A 25539-nucleotide genomic window follows, 5' to 3' on the forward strand; every position below is an offset into this window, starting at 1 on the left:
ACTATGTTTATTACTTTATATTGTGTTATTCAGTTTTTTTCCTTCAAAAATTCATTTTTATACTTATGTAATCTATGCAAAATTGTGTATGTGTATTAAGTAGCTTCTATTTATCTCAATTACTATGTATTTGATATTAATTGACTCAAAGATACATGAAACAATCTTAAAATCCTTAAAAATCTTTGAATTTCATGGGTTTTTCAATTTTTCAAGTCCGGTCGCCGAGTCTAAGTCAGATTTTGACCTTTCCGAGCCAGAGGCGATCCCGAGTCCCATAACTATGCTCGAGATCTAGCTTTGAAATCATCAGATTGAGGTTAAACCGTTAAAGTGTAAAAGTGTTGTTAGCTTTACTTCATTTCGGGAAATTTCGCTGAGAAAGGGGTTTTCCATCCCCAGGTAATGAAAAAGACCACTTCTCCAAAAGCTTTGAAAATAAAAAGGCAAGCCACTTTAGAGTGCAAATATTCTTCGGAGATGCTCAAAAGATACTTCCGAAAAGTCAATGGTGAGAAACGATCCCAATATAAAGGAAAGGAAGTGTTAAATGCTTAAGGCGGAAAGTGAAAGAATGAAGTGCAAAAGCTAACAAAGGATCACTCCCCATGCCACGATTCCGAATAGAAGGAAAGTGGGTTTGTGGAAAAGCTAAGTTTCTCTTTCTCCCTTGCAGAACTTAAAGACTTGTTTTGTTAGGTGATTTTTAGTATTATCACTTTAAGAAATAGAGCTTCCAGAAATACAAGTTTTTATGTGCAAACAAACGGAAAGTTTAATGAGTCGTTGATCATCAAATTAAATGCAAATCCTACTGGTATAATCGTTGGCCGAACTTAATTTCGTTTGTGTGGCACCAATGTTCTAATTCCTATACCTATTTCCTCAAAAATTCCTGCAATTGATTTCTTCAAGTGTATTAAAACAGCTATTTATCGAGAACTGTATCCTATGCAATCATAACGAATGGCAATTAGAGCTGTTGGTTATGAAAAATTAATAGGCCTAGAAAGTCAATTGAAAGAGCTAACAGATACATCATTTAAATTCTAAGATTTGGGTGATCTCTGTAGGAGACTCAATTCTCAACCAATTCACCCAATCACTAAAAAGCTTAAAGAAAGTGGACTGGTTGAGGCGGCTGGTTTTCGAATGGCAGTACGTGCACCAGAGATTGTGAGGGAATGTATCGAGAGATACGACCCGAAAAACCTCCCAGGAAGTCCTGATGTTTCACCCCTTTGAGCATCACCTAGATCCAATGAGTGCTAAGTGTTCCATTTATTCTCATGAGAGATGGATTCATGTTGAATCACTACTCATAAAACATGGGTCAATGAGTTTGACTCAAAATCACACAGTTAAATCCTGATAGCAATATCACAATTTGACTTGCTATGGAAATTATCTCCTACTTATCAAAGTAGATTTTGTCCCCTAACCAATCAATCCTCATCTCGATCAACAAGGCACTGATGCAGTCCACATTCGGCGTTCTCGTGAAAGAGGAGTACTATGATATTGATTCTGGCTATTCCGCATCTATGCCCAATGAGAAGAAGAACCTCAGACGAGAAGACATGCAGAGGACATGGTTCCAGACTGCTCACTCGAAGAAGAGCAAAATGCCCGACCCTGTTCGGCACAAATTTGAAAAGAGAGATAGTGGATATTCTTGCTCTACTTCTCAAACTAAAAGGAAAAGAGGAGATCTTGGAGTTCATCGAGCGCCATTTCTTCCTAGTGCAAGCTATGTGTGCTAAGGATATGCAGATTGACTAGGCCCAAGTTATCTGCGATGAGCTCGCCTTGTGGTTGAATTCAATCAAAGGATTTAAGAAATTTTACATGTCCTCCTATCTAATTTATGCCTTGGCTACTCACCACTTGTGGCCTGGCATCCCTAGCATCCAAAACTATAACGAGCGCACTAAAGTATATGAATTCTATCCACATCTACAGCTACAAATAAGTTTTAAGGAGTGTGTGGTTGTAAACGATGCCTTCACAATGAAGCTATGCCGAGAATTACAAGGATGCCCTAGAAGGAGATTCTCACCAGAAATAATCTCAGCTATTAGCCAATTCGAATACTCATTCATCTAGTTTCTCAGTTTTTCTTACTTGCGGATAGGTGCTTGCAATGGTTTTCCCAAGAGACTCCCAAGGTATCTAGAAGACAAGGTGGTTCTATTCAAATTATGTCAACAAATCCTTAAAGTGAACACCTTGTGTTCTAATGTAAAGAAAATAGTCGGGATTCCCTTCCCTATAGTGGTTGGACCGTATCCGATGCTCAGAATTTGGTGAAGAGCTTCGAGGTAGACTATGAGGTACTCAGGCCTCAATATAATCCAGTCAACTTTGTAAGGGATCACTTGAAGTTGGGATATGCCTACAGGCATGTTTCAGATATTGAAGACTTCTAGTTTGGGTGTCTCAACGAATACCAGACCCGGGAGAAATTTTGGTCACAACTAACAATTAATAAGATTAAGTTATGTAACAACTCTATTGATGTTTCTGACCTTAAAGATGATGGACCCTACATGGATCCCACAACCTACGAGAAGATCAAAGGCACCCCAATTTTGTCTACCCCACCTGCAGGTCCTGTCATAGAACTATGGAGGTTCTTATGCAGGGAATAATCAAAAGAACAGATAAGTGAGTGGAGTGGACCCGAGCGAGGACAAAGAGGACCGGGAGCACTGGTTCTACGGGTGGAGTATCTTCTAGAGCCACCCAGTCAACTGCAGCAGCGACCACCATTGCTACTACTTCAACATTTGCAAGCCCATTACAATCCATTGGTCAAGGTGGAGACCAACCTCCACAGAAGAATGTGCCAATCACTCCTACTTGCGGAGGTGGCTCTCTTCCGGACACTGGGAAAGTTGGGGAGGAGGGAGACAAGGACAAAGGGAAATAACAAGAGAAGTCAATGACCAAGCTTGCTTCCCCTATCCAAATCATCAATTTGGATGGTGACACCAACCCCATGGGGCCAAGAACAAGACATATCTCAACAAGGGGATACTTTGGCCCTCTCTGTGACTACGGTCGTCGCCTTCCCTATTTCTTTCCAGAGAAAGAAAACTCCCCTAATACCGAGGAAGCTATTTGATCCGACTACCTTGCAGTCAACTATCAATGTGCTCTCTACAGAGTCATGGCTCGAAGAGACCATTGATAGGAAGAAGAGGAGATATGAAGATGCAGTTCCATCAAAGGACTTGATCACGCAAGTCGTCTCTTCTCAGCCATCTAAGAAAACTAAGAAGCAAAAGACAATTGCTGCATTGGCTACTGATTCGACAACTGGCTATATGCTGGTAGAGGTTGCTAAGCCACAAAAGGAAGGTAAATTTCATGAGCTTTCCAAAGATGACTTCCAAATCAAAACAGTGGATCTGGGTATCCTTGTTTACGACTCCATGGTGAACATGTGGAAGTCAACCAACGAGAAGATTGAACATAAGTTGGATGAACTTAGAGCAGAAAACGAGGTCCTGAAGGCCTCGAACAGATAATTGATGGAGTACATTAGCACTACACTCGAGAGCACTTCATCAAGCCAATTTGACCCGAATGAGAGGAGAAAAAAATCTACTCCTAAAGCTGCGACAAGAGAGGCAATTCGAGAAGGTAGGCTGAGCATGGGTAGACCAGATGAAGGGTCAAGGTACCCCATTAATTGAAAATTTGGGAAGTCTAGTGTTAGATGCTAACAAGCTAAGAGAGAAAGCGTCCAATGATCAAACCACCATACAAAAGGCAGCAAACAAATTGACAGAGCAGTTGGCCCTACTGCATGAAGTTATTGACATGAAGACCAATGTTGCCATTACTCGTGGGATCCTCAAGACAGGCACGAAGTCATTGTTTCATTGGAAGCAATCCTTGGAGTCTGTTATAGAGAGCTCTATGAGGTCCGCAAACAAGTTCAAGGATGTACATGACCTGGTGCAAAAGGTCATTGAGAAATTATTTCAATATTTGAAGACATTGCATATAGAATCCTTTGTGTCTACTAATCGTAAGCTTGTGGATATCGAGAGGATGAAGTCAAAGTTCTTGGTGTTTGTTGATGAAGTTGTTGATCCACTCAACTTCCAAATGTCAAAGATCCAAGAACTCTCAGTAGTGCACTCAATTATAAGGAGAGAATTAGAAAAGTTTCAATCAAGGGTCGCCAGAATCGATGAATTGATTGAGATGCATGACTATTGGATGGTTCGAGCTGTCAACATCAACATTCCAAATGTCGAGGAATTGGACAAAGTAACTGACGCCATGAAAGCTTATAGAGCCAAAGCAATTACTCCTAAGAAGGCATTCTCTCTTTCTTTCTTTTCGTAGCCAATCATGGGATTTTGTCAATCTCTATAACGGACAATGATTCAAGCTTGTCCTATTGTTAGCTTATTTTGTTCAAAGATGCTCTGTGAATGCAATCGTTTAGTGTAACCGGCCATTTTGAGAAGGCCTGTATATGCAAGTTTTGAGAAGTTAATCAGATTGGCAAAATTACTTTTGGGCGAAGCCCTATAGCTGGGACTACTATACGTGACTCTAAGTCCAATTTTAACTCTGTTGTTCATTTTATTTCAATATAGTATGTGGAATGAATGCACTATTGTTGAAAATTGAATGAACGCAAATGAACTTGGTTTTGTTTCCAACATTCAATAGATTGTATGCCTTACTTTCTTCAGCATAAGCACTTTTGTTCTTTCTATTGTACATCGTAGTTTATGTGTTTAGTGTAGTTTGTTGCATTAGGAGGCCAGAAATTGGTCGATGGAGTGGTTGAGATATAGACAATCCAGGTATTGTCAAAACATCAGTTAACTTTGTAATCCAGAAATTACACTACCATCTCTTCTTTTTCTCCTGTTATCATAGTTGGTCATGCATGTTTCCATTTCTTGCATTTAAATCAGAGTAGATTGCATGTTGTGAGTTAGTTCCCATTGTCACTTGCTTAGGTTGTTTAAAGTGTTGAGCAATCTGGAATTTGCCTCTTCTGCTCTCTGGTTAAGAGCATACCCCCAAAACCCAAAAAACAAAATTCATTAAAAATCTAGCATGTAAAACGGAGTTGTACCTTTCAATTCACGGGTCTCTGATAGATTACTACACTAACCCATTCTGTTTTAACTTCTTTGTCCTCCATAAGCCATTGGGCAGTTTAAGAGTCAAGGTATAAACCAAAAAGATAAGGAAGACAAACTGTTAACCAACGGGCACAAAATAGTATAAATGTTAAAAGATAGCACCAGAAAAAAGCAAACTCATCTCCATAAGAGCAAAGTCATCGTAACAAATGTATGAGCCACTTAGAAAGGTCAAAAAAGGAAAAACAAACTCATGGTGCAGAGATAACTCTCATTGTCCTGTTCCATATAGCTTATCCATGTGTGCAATAACAAAGTGTGATAGATTAGAAACTTGCAATCAATTTGTATACCTTGCTATTTTTTTTGCCAATATATTTATTCTAAGCACTTGGTTATATTCTCCTTAAAAAAAATTATCTTGGTGAGTTGAAAAACATACATTAGACTTCAGAGAGTATACACAGCATATACATTTGTCCTGGAGAACCAAATTTTATTGTCGTTCACAATTAAGCTTTTGATTTCTCCCTGAAATACTAATCAAATAGGCCTGTACTAAGCACTTCGCTACATTTAATTCTGGTAAAATTTTGATTGAGATGGGTTCACCTTTTACACTTGGGTGGGTTTACCTTGAGTGAATTTTATTTTGCTTTCTTAGCCTAGTTTGGAGAGAACAGCCTAAGCAGCACATATACAATGACAGTTTTCAAATGATGACCTTGACAAAATAGCAAAAATAGTTGCTGACTCGCAATTCTAATTAATTTATGTTAATTAAAAGAGCCACCAAAAGTGGCTGCCAGCCTTGTAACTCTGAATCTTTAAGCATGATTGAAGGTGATATAATCTAAATACTAAATAGTAAGTACAATGAGATTCCAATCAGCTTTCACAGCCACATTTTGTTGTTGGGAAATATTCCCCTGACCACTATTATTGTAATGTCTCTCGTAAATATGTAGACTATTTACTAAACTACTCTCATAATATTTAATATGTTATTTGCACATTCAATCAGGCAGACATTTTAATCAGCAAGACGATCACGGCAGATGCATTAAGGAAACAGAAATATTTCAAGGTCAAGAATGCCTAAACCGAATATACAGCCTACAAATTTGATTCAGCAAACTAAAAGGCAGAAATTTGAGCATCCATGAGATTCATTTAAAGCTATTATAGATGACCATACAGCTTTTCCTTCCATACTAAAGGACTCACTCACCTCATTGGTCTTTCTCACATCATGTCTCACACCAAGTCCCATAAATCACTTTGTCCTCACATCCGTGCTCGCTGTGCCTGTTACAACATTGTGGTCTGCGCATTTATAACTATTACATGGGTTACTTTTAGGATTTATTTCATGGTTTTTAGAGTGATTTTTAACAAGTTTAACAGAAAGGGTCATTGAAAACTGGTCAACAATTGTTGATGCAATTTGCAATTTTAATGAGGGTAAAAGTATGCATTCTCTGCAATCACGATTAATTACAGACTCCTGCTTCTTCAGTTCGTACCCATCTATAATTATTAAGAAGCAAGTACTGATGTTAAAACTATAAGTCAAATCAATTTATATCATAAGGGTACACTGGGATAGGATACAAATGCACAATGTTTAGACATAAAATAATTTTTTAATTAAAGACATCAACATGAGACTGAATTTGATTAACTTGTAATATAAGGTTACAATCAGTTGGTCACCTCTCGCAATGTATTTAATGAAGGGCACAAGAAGCATGTCTCTGTGTATTTTTGAAGTTTGTATGCTATCGTTGATTTTTTTCCCTATCAGTGTATATGTGTCTATGACCTGCTTTTATACATGTTTTTCAGGACTTTCTCAAATAAATATGAGTTCACATATTGTGGTCTTCAAAACAATATACAAAGTAACACTGCTCAAAATTATAAATCTGGTTTCCCACTCAACTCTATTAAAAGAAATGGGTGAGTCCCAGATTAATACATAAGAAACAATTTTACTCTCTAGGATTATCAACAATCATCATCCCAATTATGACATAGAAATAACATGGATATTCATGCACAAACCTCCATAGAAACTTGTTGCAACTGTAGATTCTCCTCAGTGAGTGTCCTCCTATACTTAATTCCAGATTTTGAAGCACCATTCACTGAATCTACAGTGTCCAATAAATAGGATGAACCCACAGGCGTGCGAGTTGACTACAATCCAGAAGAAAAAATTAATATGAATTCCAAATTCATTAAGTGTTCAGTTGTGTGCTAAATTATGGAAAATACAAAATAGACTTTTAAAGGGAACTTCAATAAATTTCAGATAAAACAAGCATTGTTCAAGACTCCAGACAAGCCCACTAAGACACCTTTGTGCGTCCAGTCCAACCACACTTAGCTCTGAAACACTGCCACAGTGCAAAATCTCTGCAAATATTTTATACACAGTACATTGGAATCAAAAACAACACCAAGCAGCTCACAAGTATTGTGAACACCATACAAACACCCAGAGGAAATACCAAAACTTATATTTAAAGTGTGCTAATGAGTTACCCTTCTGCACTAATAAAAACTGAGAGACTTTTCTCCTGTGTGCTTCCTCCTCCACACTGTAATAGCATATTAGAATAATGAATTACTAAATAATGTTTAGAAATTTAAAAGACATCAATAGATCAGAGCTACTTGTTGTTCTGTATAAATAATTATACGCATATGTCAATATTTAAGTGCCTATGTGAGTTTTATGTATAAGCACATGCATGTGTTTATTCCTATCTGTTTTTGCTTGCATGTGCACTTCATCCAATTGAGCTTCCAATATGTTATTGAGTTATTGAACAGTATTTTTCTGAACTTTATGTACACTGTAGCTTATTAATTTAGTATTAAATAATAAGAATTATGAATAAGGTGTTAAACCTCAACGTCCATTCATCATTCATCACTCATCATGCATATTCAATGTTTTGTAACACAGCAGACAGTGGCATGGCTTTTGCAATACATAGATATTTTATTTTCTAAAGTGAAGTGGCATATTAAAGATTTCAATTTACATTAAAACGTTTTATCTATAATTTTTTTCTACTTAATTTAAAAAGATTCACATCATAAGTCTGAGAATGTCGTGATGTGTGTATCCATTTACCAGAACCAGATTTCTGTATGGTCTTTACAAGACCAACCTCTGTGAACATCAAACCAAGTTAGATGAGCACCACATCACATCATCCATCTATCCGTTGTATACATGATGAAGATGGCTAAAGATTAACTAAAATCAGCGTAACCTGGGTGCTGGGGGACCAGAGGACACATTTCCGGCTCAGGGGGGAAGGGCTCCAATTTACGGACAGTGCTTCTGCATATACTATATACTATATATTTAGTACTTGAAATGCTAGTTATGAAAAGATATATGACAGTATAAGAAGAAAAATAGCAAAATTGGAATTGCCAAATGCTAAATACAGACTACAGTATACTTGAACCTTTTAGTTTTATACATTGAATATCAAATTACTAATTACTATTCGAAATTAGAATACTAAATGAAATTGTTGTATCAATGGAAGATGTAAATTCTTAGTTACTGATTCGGATGCAGATCCGGAAGAAGAATTATATAGATATATATATATTATACTATGTATATGAAAAAATATATATATATATATATAGAAAATTAATACATTTCATAGCTTGTAACTTCACCAATACATATTCAAATACTCAATATGATTATAAAATATCAACCATATCAATAATATGAAGATCGCATGCTTCTATGTTCATGATTCCAGTCCAAATCAGCAAATCATCACAACTAAAAAATCAAAATATAGTTTATCATCCAATGTCACAACTACAAAATCAAAATAGAGTTCATCATTCAATGTTTATCAATCCAAATCTATATCAAATGGATTCCCAAAAGAACTCATCATCATCTCCATCTCCTCCAACTGCTGCAAGTTCAAGATCGTTCGAACCGAAAGTGGTTCCAATTGTGCTAGATACACCAGTGCCATGATGTTATCACCATCATTATCCGTGATTGTAGTAAGATCTTAATTGTTGCGTCCAACTTCACACACTTGGGTTCTACATCCCCAAGCTTGGCTGCCCCTTCCTTGTAGTGATTCTCCTTACGTAACAAAAGACACAAGTTGGCATGAATGAAAACCAAGTCCTCTGCTTTTTTAGAGTCCAACCGGTTATGCTTTACTAAGTAGATAAAGGAGTATGTACTCCAATTCCTTTCAGCAGTAGAAGAACTTGCAACCTAGACTATGTTCACAATTACAAAATTACTTATTAAGCTAAAACATAAAAATGAAAACCAATTTAAAGAATTGTAGAATACGTATGGTAAAAAAAGTTTAGAACATATAAAACTTACTTGAGAGAGGATTTTGATTGTGAGAGGTTGTAAATGCTTGAACAGTTGACCATAGAGGTACCACCATGTGATAGCTCTCATGTTACATGGGCCATTTATTGCAAGAGGACTAAGTTTGTTTCCCTATTGACGCAAGGTAGGTAGGAGAAATGAACCAAAGGACATTCAACAACCACCCTGCTAGAGTCTACACACAAAAGCCCAAACTAACATGGAAGAAACCACAAGATACATATTGATTCCAAATGCAAATATGATGAGACAATCTGCTTACAACATGCCCGGCATAAGGCCTACCTAATTGCAGCCATATACAATTGAAATGCAATCAGGGAGCTTAGAAGCTCAGGCTTACAAAGCCAAACTTATGTTATCTTCTTCTATTAACTAGATCACCCCTACTCTAACCCTAATTCTCAACTATAAGACACAAGTCGGCCTAATAAGTGCATTTATTACAAAATATAGGTCTTGCCCTAAAGGAGAAATCAAAGACCGAACAATTCAGCAAAATAACATCCGCGGGGACAAAGATAGGTCCACAAGTGATCCAAAAAGAGATCCCCAAGGCCGTGGAAAGCCTTGAAATCACAAAAACCTTGCAGAAGCAAATAACCACACATTACTCGATATGCCAGGAAATGGACGCGCCTCAAGTAAAGAGAAGAATAACTTTTCGGCGAGACCAAGAGAAGTTCCACAAACATAGTAAGATGATCCACAATAGGTCTTCATTATGAATCCAATTGCGTAGAACAAAAGAACATGAATAGCAAGGGCCATTCCCCAAACAACAGGGATGAACAATAACACGAAATATTTTTGGTTGATGCAAGATTACCAAGGAACCCAAGATGCTCTTGCATCAAACACATGGGGTAAATAAGGATTGATGTCTACATCACAAAGCCCTAATATTTTGAGAAGTATCATAATGATCAAACTCAACTTGAGATATCCAGAAACTGTCCTCAACCAATTTATTCTGCCATGAAACTAAGTATTCTTTGTAATCTTTTCCTTTGGTACTCCTACTAACTCTAGTATCCAAAATTCTTCCAATTCCCTTTGTCTTCTTCTTAGGCTAATCATATTTATCAAATGTCTCTTCATTAGATTCAAAATACTCATGGAGGTCTGAAATGTTGAATATAGGTGAAATATCCATATCTTCAATCAACTCAACTTGAAAAGTATTTCCATTGTGTCATATTTCTTCAAGTTCTTAGAAGGCACAAATTTCTTCATCTTCAACTTGCTATATGTTCCCACTAGAAAACTATTTTTATTTGGATGTACTATTACTTCATCTCCAACTTCAAAAAAATTGTATCTGCTCTCTCCTTATATCCTCAATTACTAATATTCAAATTACTCTTCATTTCCTCATGTAAACTATTCATAAAGTCCACAAATTCTTCTGCTTCAACACCACTCTTTATTTCAATATCCAATTTCCTCAACTCTGTAGTTCCTCTAGGGTTCATGTCATTCACTATCTCAAAAGGTGTCTTTTTAGTATTTTTGTTCTCTGAATTGGTATATGCAAACTTTCCTTGTACCAAATCAAAGTCCCAATTAGAAGGTTTATCTCCAATTAAGCATCTCAACAAGTTACCTAAACTTTTGTTCACAAAGTTAGTTTGTCCATCTATCTGTGGATGAAATTTAAAAGTAAACTTAAGATCAATATTCAACTTCTTCCAAAGTGTTCTCCTAAAATAACTAGTAAACTTAGTATGTTTGAAACAATAGTCTTTGCTAATACATGCAATCTCACAATCTCTCTGAAAAATAAATTTTCTATGTGTACTGCATCTTATGTCTTCTTACAAGGTATGAAATGTGTAATCTCAGAAAATTTGTCAACCACAACAAAAATAGAATCATTACCTCTCTAAATTTAGGTAATCCAAGAACAAAATCCACACTAATATCTTCCCAAGGTTTATTGGGAATAGATAAATGTGCATACAAACCCACACTCTAACTAGTTCCTTTAACAACTTCACAAAGTTTACAACTCTTCACCATCTTTTGAACATCCTTATGTAATTGTGGCCAAAATTATCTCTCACAAATCAACTTCAATGTCTTATCAATCCAAAAATGTTTTGCAAGTCCACCGCTACGTTTCTCCTTAATGATGTTATCCCTCATAGATCCTCTTGGTATACATAATCGAACCCCCTTGAATAACTTATCTTCTTGAATGAAATAATTAACATATCCACTTATTTTGCTCATCTGTCATGGGATTCTTACAAGCCCTCCGAGGTTCTGCAAAATCAGGATTAGTTTCATACAGGTTCTTCAAATCTTGAAATCCAACTACTTCAACATTCATCTCTGTTAGCAAACTTCTTCTTCTACTTAAACCATCTACTACCTTGTTTGATTGTCCATTCTTGTGCTTCAATACAAAAGAAAAGTTTTGCATATTACGCTAATAGATAAGCTTCTATTATTAGTTAATGGTTATCTATTTGTAATTTATTGAAAATATCAGAATGTTTCTAATATTTAGTTAGTTGTAGTTATCTATTAGCTTTATTTAGCTATCTATTAGCTAAAATAGAATATTTCTATTCTTTATGATTGTTTCCTAAGGAAACATCGCTTTATTCTTTTGTATATATAGACCTCTTAGACTTAGTTAATAACAAACAAATATTTTCCAATTACTTCGTAATATAGTATCAGAGGCAATTCTTTGAATTTTTCCGAAAAATAATATAATTTCTTGTTCAAAATTTTTACAGACGGCCATTTTTCTGCAATTGCCATCTGTTCTTTCTGCACATTTCCACCATTTTTTGTGGGTTTTTTTGCAGCAGGGACGTTTTTGTTCAAAACCCTAATTTTTGGGCTCGAAATATTTTTTGATTACAAATTCTTGATGGGTTTTTCGAGAGCTCAATTAGGTGGTTGTTCGATTTTTGAGGTGCCTTGATTATCGTGCCTCAGTTTTTGCACTAGCAAATCTAGATATCGACAACATATTCTTTCTGAGTTTTTCGAGCCCTCTTCTAGGTACTCCAAAAAATTTTGGTTTACATTTTTTGCCTCGAAGAACATGTCTTCAATGATTTACACGCTTTTTCATTGAAAAACTTGCTATAGCATCCTTGACTAATATTTTGCATAAAAGCAACTCATAATTCAATGGTCGAAATTATGGCACTTGGAAGAAGCGGATAATAGCAATTTTTGAATATTGGAATACCGATCAGATTGTTCTGGGTGTTACACAGCGTTCGACTGCCCTTAGTACTGATCAGGATTCATCAGATTTGAATAATCGAGAAGTGGTGATGCTTCTCGTATTATTCGTAGCTAATGATCAGCTCTCAAATTCCATCCGACAAAACAACTACCAAGATATGGGCACATCTCAAAAATCTTCATGAGACTTCTGACAAAAGCAAAGCTTTCTTCTTGAAGAACACTTTGTTTTCTATTATCATGGATGCGCGAACCTCACTCCAAGCTCAGCTAAATAGGATTCAGGAAATCTGTGATCAGTTCCTTGTTATTGGTCGCAAGATGGAGAAAGAGGACATTGCGTTCATAACTCTCAAGAGTTCACGCAAGTCCTACAAGCATTTTATCGAGACTCTCAACATCACTTCTACCAATGTTGATCTAAAATTCACAGATCTTTGCACGCTCCTGCTTCAGCAAGACCGGCGGAAACAGCAATTTGGTAGCAGTTCCAACTCCAACTCCACAAAGCAAGCCTTTGCTGCTAAATCCTTTCAGAAGGATAAAGGCAAGTCTTAGCAGAGGTTCTCTACTCCAGCTTTATAAAGCTCCTAAAAGGAGAACATTCAATGCAACTATTGCCACAAGTTTGGTTACATGAAGATTGAATGTCGGAAACGCTCAGTTGCCCAATCTAAGCAATCAGGTTCACAACCCAAAGTGAACAATGCAGAGCACACTGAGCAGACAAAATCTGCCTTTTACGCCTTCATGGCTAAAAGACCTGCAGATCATGTGAAGTCATCTGCCTAGTATATTGATTTAGGTGCCCCTAATCATTTCACCCATTACAGAGACTAGTTCACTAACTACGAGCCTTCCTCAAATTCTATTATTTTTGGTGGCGAAGAAGAGTATAGCATTGTCGAAAAAGTCAACATTCAAATTCAGTCTGCTAGGAGAGATCTCATTTTCCTCGACGTATACTATGTTCCAAGGATGGAACTATGTCATGTCCCCTCTTTAGCTCTGTCTAACAGTGACATGAGAGTTAACCTATTATGGGGTCTCATAGGCTGGCAATGGTGTTTAGAGACTTAGTCAAGGCATATAGTGTTTGGATCTGGAGTTTCAGACAGTAGGAGGGCAGTTGAGAGCAGTTCCTTAAATATAGGAGTTTCCTAAATTTTAGGAGGTGGAGATGGGTTAGTCTTTAGTCTTTACGAGATCATTCTATATTTTCAGTTTCGAGAGGTTCGGAGATGTTCCTATTTTTTAGTGAGTATCTCTATTTTTGAGGGATGAGACTGTCAGTTATTTCAAATTCTCCGGCATCGGTCACAAGTGGTGACGAGTTCAATTTCACCTTGTAGAGGTGTTTTGGCTATCAGTTCACTATTTGGGAAATATTTGAATATATTTAAATATTCTCCTAAGTTGGCATTTTAATAATTTAAATAAGGCTAAGTGTTTAGCCACTAGGGAGTAATAAGGAGTTTTTTGGCTCCATCTGGTGAGTTTTGCCATCGTGTGATAGTCTGTTGGAAAGAGCTCAGACTCTTTTATTTAATTATCATCTTCAAAGACCTGTTTGACACTTGGAACTATTCTTATTGGTGAAATAATGATTTTCAAGCACTTGGGCGCCAATTATTAAAGAATATAACTTTATATTATAAAGTTCTCAAGTATTACTTTTAAGGTTCCTTTTAGGGTTCGAATTACATGAGAAGATGATATAAGGCCAATGCAAGGAAAGGAAAAGTATCTTTGAACATTTTGGAAAGCATAATTTGACGTTTGGCTCTTATTTGAGCATTCCCTCACTAGGACGTCAAACCCTAGGCTGAGAGTTGATTGAGTTGGGAAATAGCCCTCAACTGGAGCAGAATTGTTAATTCTTGCACAAGGTTTCAACATTGGTGGAGTTCCTACAGTAGTTCATATCATTGGCGTGGGAAAGTGAAGACTATCTTTGCAGCATTCCGCAGATTGCATCATTTTGGGCATTGATCATTGTGAGTAGATTTGTGCAGCAGTTCTATACCAGCTGGGCGTTGGATTTTGTGGGCATAATTATTGAAGATTGTAGCTGTTAGCAGCTTCTTATTTCAAACGCTGATTGTATTTGAGGTACCAAACTTTATTAGTTTTGATATCAAACTTATTGGCATAGATAAAAGCATTTCCAGAATTCCATATGCTTGTATCAAGCTATTGTTATTGTTATCTGTATGTTGTTGTTACTACCTTTACAATGTACCAAGTTATTCTGAAAATATCAAATAAAATCATTCCTTCTGCAACTTCCGTCTAGCTCTGCAAGATAATTAAAACACTTACAAGAGAATATAATTATTTAAATAAAATTTAGCAGTAGCAGAGTAAATATCCACTTGGGATATTTCAAACTAAATCTACTCTTAGTCAGTCAGTTACTACGACATTCTCCACACTTGGATATCACCTTGAGTTCACATCAGTGTACCATCACTGATAGGGCGACTCAATCAATTGTTGCAATTGGTCTTGAGGATCATGGTCTTTTCTGCCTTACTAATTATGGTGATTCTCGGGACTAAGCTATGGTTGCTCAGTGATCTTTCGTTAGCACACTTTGACATCAATGGGATGGGCACTTAAATGTGCATTACCTCTCTCAGCTTGCTAGGGAAGAGCTTGTCCTCGATTCGCCAAAGATTCAGAATCAGCAGCTTGAATAATGCATACCAGGCTGGGAAGCAACATCACACACCTTCCACTAGTGGTGATTCATGGCAAGCTTCTTAGGTACTTCACCTTGTTCATGCCAATATTTGTGGCCCTATGGCCACTCCTTTTGTCCTTGGGTCCAGGTTTTTCTATTGTTTGTTGATGACTTCAGTAGAAAAATGTGAGTGTATTTTCTTAAAAAGAAATCAAATGCATTTCTTGTATTTCATAAGTTCAAACCTTTAGTTGAAAAAGAGTCTGGGAAATCTATTATTACTCTTAGATCTGGAATTTTGTTCTAATGAATTCTCTAGCTTCTTGGATATTCATGACATCAAATGTCAGTTAACCACACCACACACACCACAACAAAACAGTGTAGTTGAACATCGGAACAGAACAATCACTGAGATGGCTCTATCCATGCTCGAACACAGACATGTTCTGAAGCACTCATAACTGTAGTTTATCTTTTGGACTGGTATCTTTTGGACTGGTCACCCACAGTGGTAGTCAAAGGTAAGACTCCGGAAGAGGCTTGGTCAAGTCGCAAGCCCATAATCAGTCACTTGAAGGTTTTCGGCTCCCTTGCTTTTGTTTGGATCCCTAATGCGTCACGTACCAAGTTGAATGCCAAGAGTCAGAAACTCATGCTTGCTAGATAGAGTAGTCTTTACAAAGCCTACCACTTGATCGACAGTTAGACCATAGTTACAAGACTTTGCGAGTTCGAGACAAAGCCAACCTTTCCAAGGTAAATAGCCTCTGGACTTGGACTCAAAGAGTCCTAGCAAAGTCCACGTGGACTCGCCGAGTCCAGAGACTCGCCAGACTCATTGAGTCCCAAGCTCAAGACTCTTACCAGTAGGTGCAACAAAAAAGAGCCAAAAAAAATTAAAAAATAAAAGGGTGACTTACTTTTTTTTGTTTTGTATGACATTCATTTAACCTAAAAAGGTCATTCCACCCTTTGCTAATGCTTGTCATAGAGAGGAAAGAGTTAGAGAAGAGTATTAGGGTTTTGAGAGAGAAATTAGCAAACCAGATGGCTCTCCCATATTGATTGTTGATGGTTTGTGCAACTTTGTAGCTTGTACTTAAGCATTAAGAGGAGCTTAAGGAAGCATTTGGAGGAGGCTTCTACAAACTTACTTGCATTTCCATTGTTTGTGCAAATTTGAAGAGGTAAGCAACAAGTTGCATTTCTTTGTGTTGTTTTGTAAATTGTTTTACATTCATATTTTTTACTTTCCATTTTGTTTACATTTGTTTTAGTCTCTACTTCTAGTATCTACTATTTAGATTTATTCTAATTTATCTCAATGACAAACTTGATAAGTAAAAACTAGAAGGCCCTAAAGTTTAAAAATTTGATTTGATGCCAACTTTTTTCTATTTATAATATATTCATATTGCAGCAGCACCCACATTGACATCATGCCTCAAGGTGAGCCTTGTGGAAGTGGAACTAGGGTTGCATGTAACCCTAATGCAGACCCAACTGCAATAACAAGGGAAAGGGCTTGGAAACATGTCATCCTGGGCCACAAAAAGGGAGTTGTTACATGTTGGCATTGCAGTGTAATATATAACGTGGGAGACATAAATAAATTGAAGTATCACCTAGCATATATACCTAGGTGTGCTGCTAAAAAATGCAAAGTACCCCAAGATGTTATGTGAGACAAGCAAGCTCTTCTAGAGGAAAAATGGAGAAAAAAGGAATTGAAAAAGAAGCAACAAGGAAAAATGACACAACTAGCTCAACAGGGATCTTCTAATTTTTGCTCTCCATTATCCCCTACTCCACCTACTACTGCTACTACTTCTATGAGTGTGACCATTGGGCCTCACATTCGTAAGCAAAGATCGATACTTGATTCCATCTTTGTTCCACGCACGACTCCAAGTGCACAACCATCGCTTGAGAGCATGGGTTGGAATCAGCGAGAAGTATGATAATGCAAAACTGGCACTTGGAGACTTCATGTACAACAACATTTCATTCAATGCAGCAAGGTATTTATTTATTTAAATTTAAATTGGCACTTGGAGACTTCATGTACAACAACATTTCATTCAATGCAGCAAGGTATTTATTTATTTAAATTTAAATTTGTCTTCTCTTGCTTTCAAGCTTCAAGGGACAATAATATGCTTCTTTGGTTTATTTTAATTTGTTTTCAACTTTAATAGTAATAATATAATATACTAATTTGTTTAACTTTAAATTTTATTTAATTTGTTTTAGGTCCCCTTATTGGCAAATTGCAATCAATGCTTTTACTATTTGTGGTCTGGGGTTCAAAGCCCCTAGTGCTAACGAGCTAGGAGGCCCTGTTTTGACCCAAAGGGTGGCTCATGTAAAAGGTGCAATCAAAGAGCAAAGTGAAGTGTGGAAGACGAAGGGTTGCACCATCATGACTGATGGTTGGACTGATAGAAGGAGTAGAACACTACTTAGTTCTCTTATCTCCTCATTAGGTAATTGTAGACATTAAAAATTTAGAAGTAGAACTTGTACTTAAAAATTTAGAATCTTGATCAAGTGAATAAGTTTATTAATTATGAATTTATGATTTATCATTGATCATTATACTAATTTGTTTCTTTTTCTTTAGGTGCCATGGTTTTTTTGAAGTCAATTGATGCCTCAGGAAAAACAAAGAATGTTGAATATCTTTGTGAGGTAATGGATGAAGTACTAAAAGACGTGGGTGAGGAGAATGAGATGCAGATAGTTACACATAATGCAGTAAATTATGTTGCTGTAGGAAAGCTTCTTATGGAGAGACACCCTCACTTATTTTGGGCCCCTTGTGTTGCTCACTGCATTGACCTCATGTTAGAGGATCTTGGTAAACTCCCTTGGATAAAAACAATTATAGAGCAAGGTAGGAGTGCATACAAATTCATATATAATCGTACATGGGTCCTAAACCTCAAGAGGAAATACACAGAACAAAATGAGTTGTCTCCTCTAAGGGTCACTAGAGTTGCAACCAATTTTCTCACATTACAATCCTTGCTTGATTCAAAGGGAGGTTTGAGACGCATGTTTGTAAGTGATGAGCAGATCGCATCATCATATGCAAAGACCACTGCAGGGACCGATATAGCTGATTGCATATTCTATACGGCTTCCTTTTGGACACTGATCACTGTGACTGTGAAGGTAGTTTTCCTTTTTGTCCTCATTTCAACTTTTTTGTTTATGAAATTATGTTATAAACTATTGTTCATTTTTTAAAGAAAAAGCTGATTGTTTCTCTTTCAACTTTCATAACGAATGTAGTTCATAAAGTCGCTTGTTCTTCTCCTATGAATTGTTTATGGAGACAATCCCTCAATGGGCTACATTTATGAGGCATGGATAGGGTGAAGGAGGGCATTCGCTCTTTTTTTGTAGGGAATCGAGATAAGTATGGACTTATATGGGATGTCATTGATAGACGTTGGCACAATCTACTTCACAGACCTATACATGCAGTGGCTTACTTCCTTAATCGAGCATACCAATTCAGCCCACATTTCAAGGCTAATGTTGAGGTGCAGAGTGGCCTTTATAATGTTGTAGAGAGCGTCACCTGATTCAAGAGTTGGAACAATTGTAGTCTGTGAGATTGAATTGTTTAAGAAAGCTCAAAGGGACTTATTTGCACGAGAGTTGTGCAAGAAAAATAGGAAGTGAATTGATGCCTGGTAAAAACTTAAAACCTATGATTCTCCATCCTAATTTCTAATTCTATTACCATTTTAATTTGATTAATTTAAAGTTATTGAACTGATTTTTAAAAAAATTGTTTCAAATGCATGGTGCGAGATGTTTGGCACTAAGGTGCCAAATTTACAGAGGATTGCGATTTGCATCTTGAGCCAGCCATCTAGTGCATCAAGATGCTAACGTAATTAGAGTCTATTCAAGTATATACACTTGAAAAAGCACACTAGGTTGGCAATGCAAAAATTGAATGATCTTGTCTTTATTCACTATAACCTTCACCTTCGCCATAGACAGATCCTGCGCACCGATACATCACCGACTGTATTAGAGAATGTTGATCCACATGCAGAGTGGAACATAGAGATTGTTGATCCTATCTTCATTGATGAAGACGTGGAGTGAGTTGATCAGGTGGATCGGGAGGCTGAGGCAGTAGCGATGGCAATCAAGGAGGCTAGAGTGCAGGTGCCTGAGGCTAGGAGTAATGGATCTGAATCTGATTATGAAGATTATGTGGGTGAGGGTGAGGGTGACGGTGAGGATGAGGATGAGGTTTAGCCTCAGATAGAGGGAGAGAGGATGGCTCTACAGTCTTCCATGACTTATCTTAGGCACACTAGTAGGAGGACATAGGCTACTATGAGCCTTCATCTTCTATTGTTCTACACTCTACTTGTTATTTTGATTTATGTTTTGAACTCTTGATACCATGGATTACGTAATCTATGAATATTGTAGACATTTGACATTGCAGCGACACTATGTTTATTACTTTATATTGTGTTATTCAGTTTTTTTCCTTCAAAAATTCGCTTTTATAGTTATGTGATCTATGCAAAATTGTGTATGTGTTTTAAGTAGCTTCTATTTATCTCAATTATTATGTATTTGATGTTAATTGACTAAAATATACATGAAAAAACCTTAATATCTTTTAAAAATTTTGAATTTCATGGGTTTTCAATTTTTCGAGTCCTTGCCGAGTCTGTTTGCCGAGTTCGAGTTCGAGTCCGATTTCGACATTCCAAGTCAAAGGCGAATCCGAGTCCCATAACGCTGATTGAGACATCTCGTCTCTTGTACAGTCGTGAAGTAGTCTTTGATGAGCAACGAGGCCAATTCATGCCTGTTTCTCCTATTCTTGATCCAATACATCAACCTAGGAAGGCTCATGACTTGGGAGTTAGGCTTCCATTAGGTCCACTTGATGGGAGGGCTCCAATAGCTCCTGCAGCTCCAATTATACCAGTGATCCCTATACAAACACCTCCAACTTCTCCTACAGCATCACCTCGATTTGTAGATGCTTCACTTAAGTTTGATCCAGATTCTTCAGATGAGAAACCTAATCATAGAATATCTTTTGATACTAATGTTGGTCATTCTCCTCTCTGACCTAAGTGGTGGGCTAAGACACTTGTTGATCTTTGCGATGAGGAGCTCACTGATGAGAGAATTGCTCGAAAAAAGAGCAAACCTATAGAGTCTATCAACTTTGCTCTCATGGCCAACATTCACAGTGTGTTTAAACCTCAAACACATTCCAAGGTTAAAGGAATTTCGGAGTGGAAACAGGCCATGACATCAAAACACCAGAGCCTATTAAAGCATAACACCTAGTTCCTTTCTGATCTTACACCAGGGAAGAAACCCATTGGCTGCAAATGGTTTTACAAAATCAAATACAAATCTGATGGTACTTTGGATAGGTACAAAACTCGTTTAGTTGTGAAGGGTTTTTCTCACCGTCAAGGCATTGATTATGAGGAGACCTTTGATCCTACTGTAAAGATGAGCACAATCAAATTAGTCTAACCATGGCAGCACAGTTTGGTTGGAAGGTCCATCAAATGGATGTCAAGAGTGCTTTCCTGAATGGTGATCTCCACGAAGAGGTCTACAAATGGTTTTACAAAATCAAATACAAATCTGACGGTACTTTGGATAAGCACAAAACTCGTTTAGTTGGGAAGGGTTTTTCTCACCGTCAAGGCATTGATTATGAGGAGACCTTTGATCCTACTGTAAAGATGAGCACAATCAAATTAGTCTAACCATGGCAGCACAGTTTGGTTGGAAGGTCCATCAAATGGATGTCAAGAGTGCTTTCCTGAATGGTGATCTCCATGAAGAGGTCTACAAATGGTTTTACAAAATCAAATACAAATCTGACGGTACTTTGGATAAGCACAAAACTCGTTTAGTTGGGAAGGGTTTTTCTCACCGTCAAGGCATTGATTATGAGGAGACCTTTGATCCTACTGTAAAGATGAGCACAATCAAATTAGTGTAACCATGGTAGCACAGTTTGGTTGGAAGGTCCATCAAATGGATGTCAAGAGTGCTTTCCTGAATGGTGATCTCCACGAAGAGGTCTACATGACGCAACCTCCTGGTTTCAAAGTTGCTAGTAAAGAACATCAAGTTCTCAAATTAGTGAAAGCTCTCTATGGCTTAAGCACGCCCCTAGGACATGGTACATAAAAATTGATAAGTACCTCAGTGATCAAGGCTTCAAGAGGAATTCTTTAGACTCAAATTTGTACATCAAAACTACTGACAAGGACATCATCCTTCTAGTTATTTATGTAAATGATTTGATCATCACTAGCAGTTTGGCATCTTTGATTCATGGAATCAAGCAAAATTTATGTCAATCTTTTGATATGACTGACCTTGGGCTCATGCACTATTGCCTAGGTGTTGAGGTTTGGCAACAGCCTTCTGGTATATTCATCTCTTAATCCAAATATGTCAAGGCTCTGTTAGACAAATTTCGTATGGAAAATTGCAAGCCTACATCTACACCTATGAAGAAAGTTATTAACCAAGTTTGATTCTCCTCCCGTTGATGATACTACATTCAGGCAACTAGTAGGCAACCTCATCTACCTCTCTGCTAGTAGGCCTGATATCAACTTCGCAGTTAGCTATATCTCACACTTTACGATAGCTCCCAAGGTTGATCATTGGATGGCAACAAAGAGTGTGCTTCGTTACTTCTTTACTCTCAAAGTTCCAATCCTAGACTTTGTGGGTTCACTGATTCTAATTGGGCAAACTCTGTTGACAATAAAAAGTCAACTTCTAGATGTGTTCAGTTTGGGATCCAACGTCATCACATGGACCAGTAAGAAGCAACAAGCAGTTTCTCTCTCCTCTAAAGAGGTCGAATACAGAGGGACTGTCAAGGCAGGTTGTGAAGTTGTTTGGCTTCGTCGAATGCTTGGGGGTATGCAAATGTCACTAGTAAGACTGACCACTTTGTTTGTTGATAACGAAGGTGTTATCAAGTTAGCACGAAATCCAGTCTTCCATGAACAAGTCAAGCATGTGGATGTTCACTGTCACTACATGCGACAATTGGTTGAAGACGAGACAATAGACTTATAGTATGTTCCTACCACATATCAGACTGCAAACATTCTCACCAAGCCTCTTGGTACTGATAAGTTTGTCAAATTTAGAGGACAATTTGGTGTTGTGGATAGATGAACCATTAAGGGAGGGTATTACGCTAATAGATATGCTTTTATTATTAGTTAATGGTTATTTGTTTGTAATATATTGTAAATATTAGAATTTTTCTAATATTTAATTAGTTGTAGTTATCTGTTAGCTTTCTTTGTGCTAGAATAGAATATTTATATTCTTTACAACCGTTTCCTAAGGAAACATTGCTTTATTCTTTTGTATATATAAACCTCTTGATCTCTATTAACCTCTTGATCTATGTTAATAACAAACAAATCTTTTCAATTACTTCATAATATTGCATATACTCAACCCCCTTCATATGTCTTTGATTCAACTTATTTTGACTGCCCGAGTATTGTAAAGCTTTATGATCAATGTGCAACACAAACTCTCTAAGAATCAAGTAATGTCTCCATTTCTTCAAAACTTGAATAGTTGCATAGAGCTCTTGTTCATAGATTAAATATTTCCTCTTAGCATCATTCAACTTTTCACTATAGAAAGCTATAGGTAAGACTCAAAACAGCTCCAATTGCATTCCCACTACGATCAGTCATCTTGAAAAACTTTAGTAAACTCAGGTAAAGCAAGTAAAGGTAATTTTGCTACCTTTTGTTTGCTCCATGGGTCCATCTGAATTCCTTTTTGTCTCCTCTCATTGTCTTTGTCATACCATTACATCCTAAACTAAAATTTCTAATAAACTTCCTATAGGAAATTGTCAAGCCATGAAATGATTTAACTTCTCCAACATTCTCAGGTGTAGACCACTCAATTATAGCTTTTACCTTTTCAGGATCCATCTTCAATCTATCAAATTGAGAATACAAAAGCAAGGTACACAATCTCCTCTTTCATAAAAGAACATTTCTTCAAGTTTATCAACAATGTTTCCTTCTGCAACACTTGTTTGATATGCATTAGGTGTTCTTCTTTGGTCTTACTGTAAATTAGTTTGTCATCAAAATATACAATCACAAATTTACTAAAGAATTTCTTCAAAACCTCATTCGTCAATCTCATGAAAGTATTAGGTGCATTAGTTAAACCAAAAGGCATAGCCAAACACGTATACAAACCTTCATTAGTCTTATAAGCAATCTTTCATTCATCCCCTTCTCTGATTCTAATTTGATGATATCCACTTTTCAAATCAATTTTGGTAAAATATTTTGCTCCACTAAAACAATCCATAATGGCATCCATCTTAGCGGAAGAAAATCTATACTTCACTCTTATTCTATTTATAGCTTGAGAATCAGTGCAATCCTCCATTCTCCATTCTTTTTAGGTGCCAATACAGCAGGTAATGCACAAGGACTCAAACTTTCTCTGATCAAACCTTTCTCAAGCAATTTGTGCACTTGTCTATTCAATTCTTCATTCTCTACAAGTGTTAATCTATGAGGTGCTTTATTAGGCAAAATAGCTCCAAGTATCAAATCCATACAGTGACTAATACTTCTTAAAGGGGATAATCCATGAGGTACATTATTTGAAATAATATCTTGAAATTTTGTCAACAAAGATCTAACCTCAAGTGCATGCTCAAGTTCATCTTGTTTCTCAATATTCCTAAGGATCAAAGCAAAACAAATATTTTGTTTCTTAATGACCTTCACAAATTGATTTCCTTCAACCAAGCGAACTCTAATTGTAGTGCAATGTTTTTCTCAAGTTTCTATATCAAAGGCAGCAAGACTTGTTTCTTTCCTTTTGCCCAAATAGTATATTGATTCAATCTACCATCACGTAAAGCTTGTATATCATGCTACCAAGGTCTTTCCAAAATAATATGACACTAATCCATAGGCCTACTATTACACAAAACTCTATCATAGTAATTTCCAATCTTGAATTTAACAAGGCATTGTTCACTTACTACTAACTTGTGCTCATCCTTGATCCAAGCAATGTGATAAGGATAAGGGTGTTTCAATCTCTGCAATTGCAACTTAGAAACCAATTCTTCTTATGCCAAATAATTTGAACTCCCATTGTTAATTATCACCTTGCAACGATTTCCATCAATCTTACATCTGGTCTTGAAAAGACTTTTCTTCAAAATAGGTTCTCAATTCAATTTCTCATTCCACAAAGTTGTTTTGATCATCAAGTTCTCTCCATTTTCAAGTTCATTAGGAGCATCAATAGCTTCTTAAATCAAAGCATCTCTGCTACTACTTCCTATCTTTTTACTAGACAAGGTACATTCAACGGCTCTATGTCCTTCTCCACACTTAAAACAAGAGCCCTTAAACCAAGATCTATCTTCCCTTTTGCCAATATTATTATTCCTAGAGCAACCAAAATAATTGCCTTTAGTATAGTTACCTCTTCCTCTACTAGCATTATCTTCTTATCATTATGATTTGCCCTTCTCATGAGATGCATTACCAGATCTGCTACTTTCTCCATAAGATCTACCTCTACTTCGCTGAAATCTTCCATCACTTGTCCTTTGTCTAGATTCTTGCTTCTTTGCCAATATTTCTTTAGCTCTAAAGGCATACAAGTATATTTCTTCAACACTTTCCATTTCCACAAAACTCATCTCCCTAAATTGAAGTTCTCAGTCCATTCAGAATTCTAGTAACCTTTCAAACTCATCATCAACATGTCAAGATCTAATGTCCAACTTATAGAATTCCTCAGTATAATCCTTCACGATCATGTTTTATTGTCTCAAATTTTGCATTCTTCTCAACAAGTTAACTTGATAATCAATAGGAAGGAATTTATTTTTCAACTTACCAAACATTTTCACCCAAGTCTTGATCTTTTCTTTTCCCCTTCTTTGTCTATCAGTTTGCAAATGTTCCCACAAAGAGAAGCATGTCCCTTCAACTTATTAGTTGTTATTCTTACTTTCCTATCCTTGAGGATACTTTCATTATCAA

General features: G+C 36.7%; 1 protein-coding gene across 4 annotated transcripts in view; it reads right to left on the reverse strand.

The window, feature by feature from the left end:
* The window catches only part of LOC149529598 (primase-helicase Twinkle, chloroplastic/mitochondrial-like), a 214277-nt gene that overhangs the window by 161856 nt on the left and 26882 nt on the right, over positions 1–25539 (reverse strand). For 2 of the 4 annotated variants that reach the window (XM_089809441.1, XM_089809442.1), the window contains exons 3-5: positions 7671–7726; positions 7484–7541; positions 7188–7322 (exon numbers count right to left, since the gene is read on the reverse strand). In XM_089809441.1, coding sequence (XP_089665567.1) covers positions 7188–7322; positions 7484–7541; positions 7671–7726 — 249 coding nt within the window. The remainder of the gene's footprint in view (positions 1–7187; positions 7323–7483; positions 7542–7670; positions 7727–25539) is intronic. The other 2 variants (XM_089809443.1, XM_089809444.1) reach the window with 1 other exon arrangement.

Source organism: Cupressus sempervirens, chromosome 11 (assembly GCF_028749045.1).
Source record: "Cupressus sempervirens isolate cs-2001-9-10 chromosome 11, ASM2874904v1, whole genome shotgun sequence".
NCBI classification, from domain to species: Eukaryota; Viridiplantae; Streptophyta; class Pinopsida; order Cupressales; family Cupressaceae; genus Cupressus; species Cupressus sempervirens.